Source organism: Miscanthus floridulus, chromosome 4 (genome assembly GCF_019320115.1).
Source record: "Miscanthus floridulus cultivar M001 chromosome 4, ASM1932011v1, whole genome shotgun sequence".
Taxonomy (NCBI): domain Eukaryota; kingdom Viridiplantae; phylum Streptophyta; class Magnoliopsida; order Poales; family Poaceae; genus Miscanthus; species Miscanthus floridulus.
In genome coordinates, this window is record NC_089583.1 from 115,056,664 (window position 1) to 115,072,334 (window position 15,671).

The following is a 15,671-nucleotide window of genomic DNA, read 5'->3' on the forward strand; positions in this document are numbered from 1 at the left end:
TAGGACCAAACATACTGCTATCTTCTGCTGCAAAGGTTAAATAAACTGAGATAGTCAGAATACTAAGAATCTGCAGGACTAAAAAGTACAGGGAAGTCTAGATTGTCCTACCTTCTTCGGTTAGGACACGTATTTCATTGAGAGGAAGTAGAGTTTGAAGTACACAACCTGGCCAATAGTAATCCCACGATTACCACCGACCCAACACCTAACACCGAAAAAGAAGAGCAGCTCCTATTACAACAGATTGTCTTACTTGAGCACTCATCAGCCTGTTCGGTTGACTGGTTCGTATCAGTTGCTGATTCATGAAGAAGTACTGCTAGCTAGTTTGTGTGAGAGAAAAATACTGTTCCGACTGAAAAATTTACTGATCGTTTACGACAAGTCACAGCCAAACGAACAGGCTGAATGAGTGATGTAGCGCTTATTAGAAGACCAACACAACTGAAAGATATTTTTCTGAAGAAATCACAACCGAACGGGTGCCCCACTGAATTCAAGACAGCCCCCATATCTGGGGGAATGCCGGATATAGACGCGGATTGTACAAAATTGGCAGGCCGTCTAGTATGGCAATCCCTTTTATTGCTTACAGTTGGGGAGCATTCAAGATTTGCAGCAGCATCTAACATGGCCATCCACCTAGGGTTCGGCGGAAATCAAGAAGATGCACACAGGCTTTCGCCACATGGTCGGAACACAAAACTGAGAGAAAATTCCTCATACATGACTACATGAGTGAATTGAAGAAGGAATAGTCAGCCGCAGCGCCATACCTCTAGGGACTTGGGGGAGGAAGGACCGCAGTCAAGGATGGCAGAAAGATGAGTGAAAGGCAGCAGCTTCAGAAACTCAGGTAGAGGACAAGGCCAGTGGTGGCCACATCCTGATCCTGCACCCAGAATCAAAAGTGACAGCAATGCTTCACCTACCACTCTACCCTTTTCCCTAACAGGACATCAAAATAATAAATCTCCTACTTGTTCGTCCAAAGTCCTCATTTTTTAGGTACCGTGCCTGGTTTTGTTATGTCCAAGTTGCCTGTTATTTTTTTTAACTCTGAGTCTGCTGGTCCCTCGGCTTCCCTGCAAAAGTAAGCAGTAGCACACTCACTCACTATGTCTAAGAGTAGAAGAAGATATTGAAAACAGCTTACACATAGCATAAGTTCAACGGTGGCCGAAAGCTCTACTTCTAGATGTGGCAAAGTGAACTAATTTGTTATATTGCCTTGGCATAGTATATATACAGGTGCTTGATACTTCTACCAATTACGTAATTGTTGGTGAGTACATCAACTATCTACTCTAAGGTAAACTAATTACCTGCTTCTAAAGTATACCAACTACCTACTCCTAAAGTAGCAAGCTTAGCTCAGCCATCTCTATACTACATGGCTGAAATAAATCATTCCTACTCCCTTATTGCAACTAGCAACAGGGACTGGACAACTAAGCCGACCGATTCAAATGGGGAGCAGCAGATTATGTCTTACAGTTTTTTCCTAATCCTACTTGCTAACCTGATGTATTGACCTCAACCATGACAATCATCTTCCTCAGCTCCATAAACTGCAGGCGTCCGAGTGACTTGGTGAGGATGTCAGCGAACCTGTCTGTCGGTCTCGACGAACTCGTTGACGATCTGCCCTCTATCGATGCAGTCCCGAAAAAAGTGGAACTTGATGTCAATTGTGCTTGCTCCGATCGTGGAGGACATGATTCTTGGCGAGGGCAATGGCGGGCTGGTTGTCCACCATTAGAACTGGCAGGTGAGCTTCCTCATTGGTTAACTCGCCCAGCAGCCGGCGCAAACCAGACAGCCTGGCACGCCGCCATGGCTGCTGCGACGTACTCCGTCTCACATGTCGTCAGCGCCACGATCTTTTGCTTCAGTGACTGCCAAGCAATGGGGGGCCGCTCCAAGGAAGACGCGCATGCCGGAGGTGCTCTGTCACCCATTAATGTCGCCCGTCATATCCGTATCACTGAAGATAGTGAGCTCTGGCTCACCTTCCTTTGCCTTGAGGGGTGCCTCACTGAAGACCGTGAGCCGCAGCCCACCATTGCTGTCACTTTTGAGGAAGATGATCGCTTGATCGAACGTTCTCTTGGCATAGCACAGTAACCTCTTCACTGTCGATAAGTGATCCTCTCGTGGGTCCTCCATGAAATGGCTAACGTACCCGACCGCGAACGCGATGTCCGACCAAGTATGCGTGAGGTAACGTAGCCTGCCGACGATGCTCCGGTAGCGCATCGCGTCCACATTCGCCGCCGTGCTGTGCTTGGACAGCTTCAACCGCTCCTTCATTGAAGTTGCGCACGACTTGCACTTCGTCATGTTGCTGCGCTCCAGTAGCTTCTCCGCATAGACACGCTGGCTCAGGGAGATGTGCTCCTTCCCCTGCCTCACCTTAATACCGAGGTAGTAGGAGAGCATGTCGAGATTGTTTATTTTTAAACGAGCAGCCATCTCGCGCTTGAAGTCGTCAATGTCCTTCGCCCACGCTCCAGTGACGATAAAGTCATCCTCATACACGTCGACAACGAGCTCCTTCTTCCCCCATCGCCGCATGTAGAGCGCGTGCTGCGTAGCGCAGTGAATGAACCCAAGCTCGTCCAAAGTGGCGTTGAGCTTAGCGTTCCACGCCCGAGGGCCCTGCCACAGCCCATAGAGCGTCTTGCTAAAAGGTCCTAATGGCTAGAGGGGGTGAATAGCCTATTAAGAATTTCTACAACAACACTTAACAAACCGGTTAAACAATTATGAGGCGAAGCACGTGTTGCGCTAGCCTACTAAAAATGTAAGCCACCTACCATAATTCTAGCTGCTATAGTTTCTAACCACACATTAGCTATGTCACTACACTAAGTTAGTGTGCTCTCAAAGGTTAACTAAAGAGCCACACTAACCAAACTAACAAGCTCTCACAACTAGCTATATTAAAGAGCTTGATAATTAGTTTACGATAATGTAAAGAGAGAGAGCAAGATGGTTATACCGTCGAGTCTAGAAATGAACCAATCAATCACAAGAATCAATATCAATAAAGACCAGTTACCTCAGAATCAAATGATGACATAATAATTTTTTTACCGATGTTCACTTGCTTGCCGACAAGATGGTCCTTGTTGTGGCGATTCACTCACTTGGAGGTTCATGCGCTAATTGGCATCACACGCCAAACCCTCAATAGGGTGCCACACAACCAACACAAGATGAGGATCACATAAGCCATGAGCAATTCACTAGAGTATTTTTTACCTCTCCACCGAGGAAAGGTAAAGAACCCCTCACAATCACCAAGATCGAAGCCGAAGACAATCATCAACCTCCGCTCGACGATCCTCGCTACTCTAAGTCATCTAGGTGGCAGCAACCACCAAGAGTACCAAGTGAATCCCACAGCGAAAACATGAACACCAAGTGCCTCTAGATGCAAACACTCAAGCAATACACTTGGATTCACTCTCAATTTCATAAAGATGTTGAATCTATGATGAAAATGAGTTAGAGGGCTTTGGCTAAGCTCACAAGGTTGCTATGTCAATGCAAATGGTCAAGAGAGTGAGCTTGAGCCGACCATGAGGTTTAAATAGAAGCTCCACGAAATAGAGTCATTATACTTCTTCACTAGGCATTGCTCGGGGTGATCGGACGTACCCTGCCAGCGTCCGGTCAACGGATGGCTGCCACGTCATCCCTCTCTTCAAATACTGAGCACCCGATCCCAATGATCAAGTGATGACAGGACGCAACATAGTGCCATGACCGAACGTAGGACCCCAACGGTCTAGGTCACTTCCTAGTAAGGTTCCAGCTATGACCTATCGCGTCAGTTTGATCATGAATCGGACGTAGGACCCCAGCGTCCGGTCATTTCTAGTAACACTCCACTCGTGACCGAACGCATCCGGTCATGCCCGATCGGACTCACCCAGCGTCCTGATCACTTATCGTTTCCTCTATGCACTGCCATATCAGCAGGACTGAACACTAGCCAGCCAGCGTCTGGTCATGAAGTGACCTAGCAGTCCGGTCGAAGATCCGACGCCAGCGTCTTCACTGCTTCCACTGATCAGACGCTCTGGTCCAATTGAGACCAGCCTCTGATGCACTCTGTGAAATCCTATCTTTTCTACACGGGCAGACACTCCACCGGTGAAGTTTCTTACCCTTGCTCAAATATGTCATCCACTAAGTGTATCACCTTGTGCACATGTGTGTTAGCATATTTTCACAAATATTTTTAAGGGTGTTAGCATTCCACTAGATCCTAAATGCATATGCAATGAGTTAGAGCATCTAGTGGCACTTTGATAACTGCATTTTGATATGAGTTCCATCCCTTTTAATAGTACAGCTATCGAACCTAAATATGATCACACTCGCTAAGCGTCTTGATCACCGAAATAAAATGGCTCCTAAAATTTATACATTTGTCTTGAGCCTTTTGTTTTTCTCTTTCTTCTTTTTAAGTCCAAGCACTTGATCATCACCATCATCATGTTATGATCTTCATTTGCTTTGCCACTTAGAATGTGCTACCTATCTTATGAACACTTTGATAAACTAGGTTAGCACTTAGAGTTTCATCAATTCACCAAAACCAAACTAGAGCTTTCACTTGCACAGCTTGAGCACCTTGTGCTCAACGCCCTTGACGGTGAAGCCCGGAGCTTGCTTGACAAAGACCGTCTCTGCGAGCTCGCCGTTGAGGAACGTAGACTTAACATCGAGGTGGTGGATGTGCCAATCCTTCGCTACTGCCATGGCCAACAGAAGACGAATGGACTCGATTTGCGCCACCAAAGCAAAGACTTCCTCGAAGTTGATGCCCTCATGCTGCACGAAGTCGCGGGCAACGAGCCGAGCCTTATACTTGACAATGGCGTCGTGCTCTTCTCGCTTCACCTTATAGACCCACTTCAAGCCGATCGACTTGCAGCCCACCGATAGATCTACCAGCTCCCATGTGCCATTGTCCTCAATGGCCTTCATCTCTTCCAACATCACTCGTCGCCTATTAGCGTCGCGTTCAACCACTACAAATGTCGGTGGCTCCTCGACACTAACAAGGAGCAGCTCTAGATCGTTGAGCAGCCAACTCGCTAGGCTTGTGGCCCCTATATTGCCGACGATGTTGTCTAGCCTATGGAAACGCACCTCCTCGCCATCGTGGAAGGCATCCACGAACTCACTGATGTCGCTTGGAGGGGAGGTGAACTCGATCGGTGGTTCCCAGTCTTCCTGTTCTACTGGAGTGGTCGGCATCGCTGCTAGACCGCTCGGCACCACCACCGGAGTGGTTGGCATCACTGCTGGACCACTCGGCACCACTTCTGGAGTGGTTGGATCTACTGCTAGAGCGGTCGGCACCACTCCTGGAGTGGTCGGCTCCACTGCTAGAGGGCTCAGCACTGCTGCTGAAGTGCTCGGCACCCCCTCTAGAGTGGTCAGCATTGCTGCTGGACCGCTCGGCATCACTCCTGGAGTGATCGACACCTCTTCTCTAGCGTCTCCACCACCATGGATGACTAAGTGTTCGACGATGAAGGTGTTGTTCAAGCTGCTAGCTTTCCTAGTGTTCGGACCCTCCTAGTCTTAGGCCGCCATCTCATCGAACATCCACATCTCTAGAGATCACCACCTTGCCTCTCTTGGGATCATAGAGTCGATACGCCTTGATGCCCTTCTCGTAGCCCAGGAGCACCATTGGCGTTCTCCTGTCTTCTAGCTTACCGAGGTGAGGCTTGGCGTTCTTCACATGGCCGACGTAGCCAAATATCCTGAGGAAGGACACATTCGGCTTGTGTCCATGCCAAGCCTCGAATGGCGTCTTGCCCTTCAGAGCTTTGGTGGGTGCACGGTTGAGGATGAACACCGCTATGGTCACCGCCTCTCCCCAAAACTTTGTCATCAAGCTTTTGGCCTTCATCATCGACCCCGCCATGCCGACCACCGTCTGGTTCCATCGCTCCACTATGCCATTCTGCTGCGGTATGTACGGCGCGGTGTGGTGACGCACCACCCATTGATCCACGCAGTATGTGGTGAACTCCACCAAGGTGAACTCACCGCCACAATCCATCCTTAGCACACGTAGATTATTCTCGCTCTTGACCTCCACACGTGCCTTAAACCTCTTGATTGCCTCTGTCGCCTCGTCCTTTCTCATTAGGAGTTGCGCCACATATAGCGATTGCAATCATCCACGAGCATGAGGAAGTACCACCAACCACCTGTTTGTGCTTGGCGTGATTAGCCTGTAGAGATCACCGTGGATGAGCTCGAGAGCGTCCACCGCGCGATACTTGGACGCCTTTAGGGAACGGACATCCTCCTCTGCTTCCCATGCTAGGGAGCTGTCACACAGCTCGCCTGCAGTGTGATGTCATCATTCAGGAGAGTGTCCTCATCATCCTCATCAGCCTACGCTAAACTGAGCCTCAGCCTTCTTCTCCTACTTGCAATTTGGGGACTCCTTTGCCCAATGGCCTATCTTTCCGCAGCGTCGGTAGGCATTGAGGTCGACCTTCTTCTTCTCTGAAAGAATCCTTGTCGTGGCGCTTGCCATCACCACCTGTAGGCTGGAGGAGGCTTTCCTGAACTTCTTCATCCTAGGCAGCCCACTCCTCCTCTGTCAGCAACAGCTTGCCGTTGTCTATCGTTGCTGTGGCCTGCTCCATGCGCTCGTCCATCATCTGCAGGCAGCCTATCACATCCTCAATAGTGAGGTAGGATAAGTCTAGCATCGTCTCTATAGAGAGAGCGATCTAGATATACTTCACCGGCACGGAGTGGATGTACTTGGAGACTGCCTCTCTCTTCGTTGATGGTGACGTCGTGGCTCCTCAACTTGCTGATAAGCGACTATAGGCGGAGGGATAAGTCCTCCACCTGACTCACCATCCTTGAACTTGAGGGTGGCGTACTTCCTGCTTCAACAGCTGGGTCGTCGCCTTCTTTGCGTGGTCGGAGCCAACACACATCGCTGCAATAATCTCCCACGCCTCCTTAGCAGAGTTCTTCGCCCCCCAATGGCTCCCTGTACTCTGCTGGCACAACAACAATGATAGCCTCCAACGCTGACATATCATTTTCTTCGTTGTCGGTGCCCTTATTAATGGCATTCTAGAGCCATCGGGCTCTGAGCTTGACCTTCACGGTCACCGCCCACTCGCCATAGTTGGTGCGAGCCAGCGTCAGTCAACTGGTGTCGCTAACCTCCCGCACCATACGCACGACGACCTCCTATTGTGGCTGGGCAGCCATAGCAGCACCGTTGCTATCGCCCATCTCTAAATCGTCCGTCATCGTCAGCGGTTAGTCCGGCGACGACGCTTGTATGGCTTCGATACCACTTGTTGGTCCCTCGGTTGCCTTGCACAGGTAAGCAGTAAGCTTATCAGCACTCTCACTCACTATGGCTAGAGGTAGAAGAAGATATTGAGAACAACTCACATACACAGCGCAAGCTTAGCGCTGGCCGAAAGCTCTGCTTTTGAATGTGGCAAACTAAACTTATTTGTTGTATTGCCTTGGCATAGCATATATACAGGTGTTTGGTACCTCTACCAGATATGTAGTTGTTGATGAGTACATCAATACAACAACTAACTACTCCTAAGGTACACCAACTACCTACTCCTAAGGTACAAGGCTTAGCTCAGCCATCTATACACTACATGGCTGAAGTAAGTCATTCCTACTCCCTTACTGCAACAGCAAGAGGGACTGGACAACTGAGCCGACTAATTCCAACTCCTAATCTGGGAGTGGACAGCTTAGCCGACTAGTTCAAATAGGGAGCAACAGATTATGTCTTATAGAATCATGTTTAGCTGAACAACCATCAATTTCAATGGGCTAGATTGTGTGTAATTATTAATAGATAATATGTCATTAGATAAGAAACAACACAAGGAGCTATAGAAGTATAAATACATTTTGTTTAGTTGACAAAATTCTTGTGAAACTATGCCTTAGGCCTTGTTTAGATTGAGGTTAAGAATTAGTATTTGGCACTGTAGTATTTTCGTTTGTATTTGACAATTATTGTCCAATCATGACTTAACTAGGCTCAAAAGATTCGTCTCGTAACTTACAATCAAATTGTGTAATTATTTATTTTTTTATCTATATTTAATACTCCATGCATATATCCAAAGATTTGATGTGATGGAAAGAGAGTGAAAAAACTTAGGCCCCGTTTGGTACAGATCCGGACGGCTCTGGCTCCCACCTGTAAGATACTGTAGAAACACTGTAGCTCGGAGCCGGTTTTCTCTCTCCTGCTGTCTTCTCTCACTGTAGCTCGGGTACTGTTTACGGAGCCAGCGGAGCCAAAATTTCGAGCTTCGCCAGTAAAGCCGCTGGCTGTGACTATCTGTGAGAGGGAGAGGAAAGGAGAGAGAAAACCGGCTCTTGCTATAGTGAATAAACAGTGAAATTACAAGCGGGAGCCAAAGCTGACTGGAGCCGTGCCAAACGGGCTCTTACCATCTAAACAAGGCCCGACTTCACATGTGTCCTTTGAACAGACGGAATTACTAAACCGCAGTGCATTAAAACACCGTTGTCCTTTCCTATTCAGATTGTACTCCTATCAGCTACGTGCCTATCATTGACAAATTATCTTCCTGTTATGGGACTGCATAGTGCAGAGTGAAGTACTGTAGGCCAGTATTGGGTCATGTTTAGTTGTCCCAAATTTCAGAATTTGGCACTACGTAAAAAGAAGATTTTCGTCACAATCAAACTTAGTGGTACATGCATGGAGTACTATACGTTAACGAAATCAAAAACTAATTGCACAGTTTAGTTGTACTTTACTAGACGAACGTTTTGAGCCTAATTAGTCAACGATTGGACAATTATTACCAAATAAAAACAAACGGCACTGTACCTACAGTAGCTCAGCAAATTTGGGGGCGCCGATTCGGTGGCCGAACTAAACGCGGCCGGATCTGCGCGGTCCAGCAAAAAATTGACATGCGACGGAAACCAAACTACCTTGGAAACTCAGAGTTGAGGATGTGTTTGGTTGAGCTTGTGGCTATGGGAAAAAAGCTGCTGTAGGACTGTGAGCTGTGGGAAAGCTGCTGTGGGCTGTGAGCTATAGAAAAGCTGAAAGCTGTTTAGGTTAAACAAGTATAAAATATATCTTCTATCTTTACCTATCTTGAAACAACTATGGAAGAGCTTTTTTATTCCACCAATTTCGAAAAGCAGAAAGCCAAAAGCCAAAAGCAGAGTCAAACCAGCTTTCAAAAATGTACTACGAAAAAGTTGTTGCTTCTAAAAAAAAGCCGCATGGAAAAGCAGCCTCTTTGATTGGGCTTTTGACTTTTAGAGTCAAAAGCTAAAGCCAAAAGTCCAACCAAACAGACCCTGAGACATACTAGCTGAACTTGTACAGATCTAAGAAAAGTCCAGAAAATATTCTTTTTTTCTGATAAAGCTACTACTTGCCATTGGATGATGTTTTGTAGCACTATCATGGTCCATCAAGCTCTCTAGCTTCCTTCATATTGAGAGCCGTTTTTGGGCTTGCTGTGAGGTTTTTGGTGAAATTGGACAGGCCAGTTTTGCCCGGTACAAGTTGTAATAATTTAGTTACCGTGTAGAGTTCAAGTTGTAAACGATTCCTAACGAGATAAGACTACCCTACCCAATAAATATAAAGGGTCATGATTGACTGAGGGCACCTGATCAATCAAAATCAATCTATATCTACTTTTCATATTGCGTTTCAAACCTTAGCTTTTGTAACCCTTCTAAAAGTATCTCCGAAGAAATTTGTGTTATTCTAGGTGGGCCCCACTGAACTAGAGAGGCACCTCCCTACCAATCTACATCTTTGTCGTCGAGAAGTTTTTTTATTTTAAACTGTTTAGATTAGAGTATCAAAATGTTGTTTTAAGTTCTTAGATTTTGAAATTTAAAATTTACAAATTTCAAACAACCACAAATGTTGCCATGGTATATATCAAAGTTGTAGTTCTCAATACAATTTTGTAGTTGAAATGTTTTTATTTTAAGTTGTTTAGAGTATCAAATATATGTTTTAAGTTATTAGGTTTTAAAATTCAAATTCAGAATTTCTAAACCACCTCTCGAATGTTCACGTGGTTAATACTAAAGTTGTAGTGGCCGACCCAATATATAAGTTTGTTGTTGGTAAGTTTTTATTTGAAGTTGTTTCGAATCTCAAATATTTGTCTTAAATTTACATATTTTGATATTGAAATTTTCAAACAATCTTGGATGGAGACATACCATTTATCAAAGTTGAGAGCTCGACAAGGCGTTTGTCGTCGGGGCTGTCGTGGTTAGGTTTTTGCTGGTTTTTCCATCTAATAAACCGCATGTCTGTATGGTTTTCAAGCCCATTTTCCCTCATAAACTAGGTCAATTCCATTCTACTTAATTGAGAGACGGAGCTCCTGCCATTGCGTTAGAAAAAGAGCTCGACAAGATCTAAAATTTTGCAGTTGAAAATTTTCATTTAAAATCATTTAGGGGCTGAAGTATTCAATACGAAATGTTAATAAAAAATATATTGTTCTATACTTACTCACAAATAAATGTATAGTGAAGGTCCTAGGTTTGAACCCTACTAGATACCTGCCTCAGTTTATCAATTTATAGAGCCGCATATGCCAACCTCCTCTGTAAATGACCATTAATAAAGACCATTTGTTAGAGGCGGTTGACGTGTCCATCTCTAAAAGTTGAAAACTCCTGTCTCTAATCATCTATGAAAGTACTCTCTGTACTAGTGACAGCCTAGCACTTCTTACAACCAAACCAGAGATTCAGCCGCTTGGGAATAATGTTGATGAGGACATTGACACCATCTATACATCAACACCTACACGAGTACATATTATTAGACCAATTACTCGTCATGCTTGTATACATCAACTCACGGCGCGTTTAGATGCAAAAATTTTTGGGTTTTAGCTACTGTAGTAGTTTCGTTTGTATTTGGCAATTAGTGTCTAATTATGGACTAATTAGGTTCGAAAGTTTTGTCTCGCGATTTCTCACCCAACTGTGCAATTAGTTTTTTTTTGTTTTTTCATCTACATTTAGTACTTCATGCATATGCCGCAAGATTCGATGTGATAGATACTGTGCAAAATTTTTTGGAAACTAAACAGGCCCTCAATTATCAGATGAGTTCGCTCTTAGGCTTATGCTCAGTAACAACAAGGACAACATATATAGACAGTCTGTCACACACCAAACAAATCAGGGTTCTAGTACACTGCATTAACTCCCCGCTTGGTCTCTTTGATTGTTCTCTCATGCATGTGCGCAACGCTTAACATCAAATGATCAAGAAGTAAGCATGTTTGATCCGATCCAACATCTAATCGATGCATGGATGGATACAAATACTCCTACAGCACTACAAACAGCCCATCGCCATCAGAAACACCCTCATGGATGGATATCGATCGACGATTCGACGCGATTTCTGTGCTCGCATTGACGAGGGCAGCCCCAGTTATATGGCGGGCGCACATCAATGGCGATGGTACCGTTGCATCGTAGGAGCATGTGGCCTGCTTGGAGTCTGTTGCAAGCGAGAGGATGTCGATTGCCATTCATGCGTAGCAATTACTATGGCTGTGTGGCACACAGCCTTGTGCCCTCAGTACAAGCCCAAAGCTAGCCCTCTTGTATATGGCTGTTGCCATCTTTCGAGCACTGTAGTGCTTGGTCCTTGAATGGGCCGGTGCACACACTCGATCAATGCTGCTTGTGCAAACAAGCTATGCTTAATGCTTGGTTAGGTATCTATGGTCCATACAGGTAGCCAGGTAGGCACAACATGCAGTGCAGTGCACATTGCTGCTTTCTTTTGGAAGAATCAACAGTACTGGCTGCTGCTGCTGCCATAATTCATTTGCCAATACGATCGAATAGCAAATTATACCAGCTATATTCGGTAACTTTGTTGACCACCACCGTACCCCATGTGAGTTGTGAACTTGTGATGGCATATAGATACTACTCCTACTACTTACTAGAGTAGCCAGTAGCAATAACAAAATGCCAACTATATTTGGTATCTGTAATTCTGTTTTCCGTGGGATTTATTTGGCTTGCATGATACATTTTCCGCTCTATCAGATTTGGTTGTGGGATTTATTTGGCTTACATGATCCATTTTCCGTCCTGTCGATTTGGTTGTGGTACTGTAACCTAAGGTCTATGGAGAAAACCTGCCCATGATCAACAGCCTGTTCAGTAGGCCATAAACGATCAGTATACGATTGTGGATTATAAGCTGGAACAGTATTTTTCTCTCGACACCAAACCAGCCAAACCAGCCAGCAGTAAATAATCCACGATCCAGCCCAGCCAGCCGAACAGGCTGCAAGTTTGTGACTTTTCTCGCATTTATGTAGTGGGATTGATGGTTGGGATTGATAATATTTGGGATTGATGGTTGACGTACAGCGGCTGTAAGGAGTTTGGTTTAGTTAGTTGTTCTTTCGATCTGCTGTGCAGCAACGAGCTCAAGCCAGACTGGGGCAAGTCCTGCGACTTAGGTTAATTAGCGACATCGCGAGTTCACGACATATTATCACTTTTAGAGTACACTAAACCAAACCATCAACGACGGATTCCAACGCATACATTATACTACATCAAATTGACACGCTGTTAACTCCAGCACATCTACCATTGATACCGATCGGAACATGTATATTAACCATTATCCGGAAAAGAAACTTAGCTATATAGAGATGGCAACGGCCACAAACCCATAGAGTTTTGCCAACTCAAACCCGTAACCGAGATAAAAGTTGTTTAGTTGTGAGTGAGGTAGTTAAGAAATTAGTGTAGCTTTGAAAAGTATGAAAAATGAAAAATATGATACTGTGAAAAGGGAAAAATATGATACTGGAAAAGGAAAAAAAATATGTGAATTGTTGAAGGTCATACTTGCCACTGTTACTGTAAAACACTGAGAATTATTTGTCAAATCAAAGTACTAAATACATTAAAATTCTCAATAGTATGTCCATGAAATATCTTTGATGTGTACCCTGGTGCATGTACATGCTCTGGTACGGTAGCCGGTAGGGAGTTTGTTATGTTGCACATGAAGAGTGTCAAACATTGCACCTTTTGTACTTGAAACTCTCGTTAAAGCATCTTCTCGGCCTCAGTGAAAATATTTAATCATACAAAATATCATGGCAGTCGCTCCACACATTCACGTGGCAGTGGCAACTCAGCTTAATACACGAGTTGTATTCAGCTGTGCATGGGCCGTGACTGATGTTGGCGCTCGGGACATGCTTCGACATGAGATTGGAGGAAGTAGACAACATGCCTAGGACATCCTGCGGCGACGCTCCATCGCTAGGGGAGGGAGGGAGCATCTCCAATCTTAGAAGGAGGTCCGACGACGACTGTAGGCCTGATAGTTATGATGGTTCAATGGGCAATCAGCGAGGCAACGGAGGCACCATCGTCGAGTAGGAGCAGTGGGCGAAGTCAGCAGCTATCGAGTAGGGGTTAAGGGAGGGCGAGGGTGGGTGCGAACTGGCAAGCGGCACTGGCCGGTAGCGAGGCGTTACTGACTAGGGGTGGTGGGCAAGATTAACGACAGTGGGGTAGCGGAGTTGACTCCGGTTAAGGGAGGGAGAGGGTGGGTGGCAACTAGCAAGTGGCATGACCGGTATAGTGAGGCGCCACTGACTAGGGTGGTGGGCAAGGTCAACGACGGTGGGGTGGCGGAGTTGACTCCTTTTATACGGGTTAGGGGACAACGATTAATGGAGTGGGTGTTGATGGTAGTGATGGCGGCATCATTGATCAAGGGCAACGACAGAGGCTAGGCGGAGGTAGAGGCGATGGTGAAGAGATCAACAAAAAAAAGAACAAGAAGTTAGAAAAAAAAGCCATATGCACATACAACGTGCCAGTTAAGAGTCCAACAATATTTTCACAGTAAATCACTTTGTGATACGCTTGTTATTTACTCCATCTATCCCTTTATATCAGTCGTTATAGGTTTGTATCCAGTTACCAAAAATGATACCAAAAGATCTAAACACCCTTATAAAACAATCATTCAACAGCTGCAAGTTTAAACGAACAAACCTACAAGACGATAGCAAAGGGAGAAAGCCGCTTGTTGGACAGGATGACAGGCGTTTGTTGTAGAATTGTACAGCTACGTGTGGACCCATATGGAACTGACAATTATTTAGAGACAAAATTTTAATACCCCAGTGACAAATATAAAGATACGGAGGGAGTATCTCGTAGCTAGGAACGAAAAATGCACGCGAAGGGGCTTATAGCCCTAGTGGTTACAAGAGTCTCAGTAGCACATAAGATCTTAGATTCAACTCCCCGTCGGAGCGAAATTTTTTAGGATTGTCCAGTCTTCAAGGATGCTCATATGGTATGATTTGCATGCCGTGCGTTCATGGTGGTGAGTATGCATGCAAGAGCTTTTTTTTAAGATAAGGTACGTTTTGGAGTTAGAGCACTGTTCACCGAACTTCCCTGTTGATTTTGCTACGATGACTATTGGAGTCTGGAGTAATAGTGGCTAGTGAGTAGTGACCCGTTCATTTCAAAAAATAAATACTACACGTCTCGCTCTCATCCCTGACTCCCTGAGGACATTTTCCTCGGAGGAAGAAAGATCAATCCAATGTGGATATTATTGTCCTTGGACTAACGTCAACGAAGGTCCTCGGCTCCGTGCCGGTGCTGACGTGCGGGATTGATACCTGCGACTGGCCCTCGTACGCGTTCGCGGTCCGAACCGCGGACGGCTCACCAACAGGCCAACACAGGCCGGAAAGAAAGCCGAGGCCCGTGCCGAGCGATAGGGAGACGACTTGAACGCCGGGGCGCCCCTGACGGAGGCCGCCTAGCTCGTATCGGACTATCGGTTGATTGATCATTGATGGCAACCTCGATTATTCTGCCATCAACCAGTGGAGATCGAACTTGGCAGGATATTACAGCGCTGTGAGAATCTTTCTATTCGTCATTTGGGTAGTATTATAGGCAACATCACAAGATCTAAAAGAGAATTCTTTCTGTAAATAGGGTTTTCAGTAGAGAGGATACTCATATTTGACTTGCGTCTCTCAGGCGTTCTCCTGTATAAGTACTTTAGTTGAAGACTGATTTTGAATCTCTTAGCTACCTATTTTGGGTTTAGATCTTTTTAATCGAAGACAGTCTGAGGCAGCTATTCTACACTGATTTCTCCTCACAGCAGCAGGCGCAACAGCCGTGACAGCGCAGGGCTGATGAGCAAGCCGCCACACGTTCTGGCAAGCACCGTTCGCAGTGCAAATGTCATTGAAAACATGACAGACCGACAGAGCAGCAACGACTTTAGCAAGCCGTCCAGCCCGTCAGCAAACGGACAAGTACCGTACGTAGCGTAGCCTAGACTTTGAACGTGTCTGACTCTCAATGTACCACCTGGCTGCTACGGAGCAAAACAATCGTGTGTATTAATTTTATATCACCGTCCCCGGTAACAGTTTGCCAGCTTGGGTTTGGCAACGATGACTGGGCACTTCAACGGAATCAGACAGATTCTGTTTGTTGTATGATTTATCAGTTCCCAAAAGATCCTCACTTTTTGTTTCTCCCAATTGCTG

At 45.6% G+C, this 15,671-nt stretch overlaps 1 protein-coding gene across 1 annotated transcript; it reads right to left on the bottom strand.

The window, feature by feature from the left end:
- Nucleotides 1-1,956: 1,956 nt before the first annotated feature.
- Nucleotides 1,957-2,580, bottom strand: LOC136549143 (uncharacterized mitochondrial protein AtMg00810-like). Its single transcript, XM_066540428.1, has one exon. It carries the CDS (start codon nt 2,578-2,580, stop codon nt 1,957-1,959), a length of 624 nt encoding a protein of 207 aa, XP_066396525.1.
- Between the last annotated feature and the right edge of the window lie 13,091 nt (nt 2,581-15,671).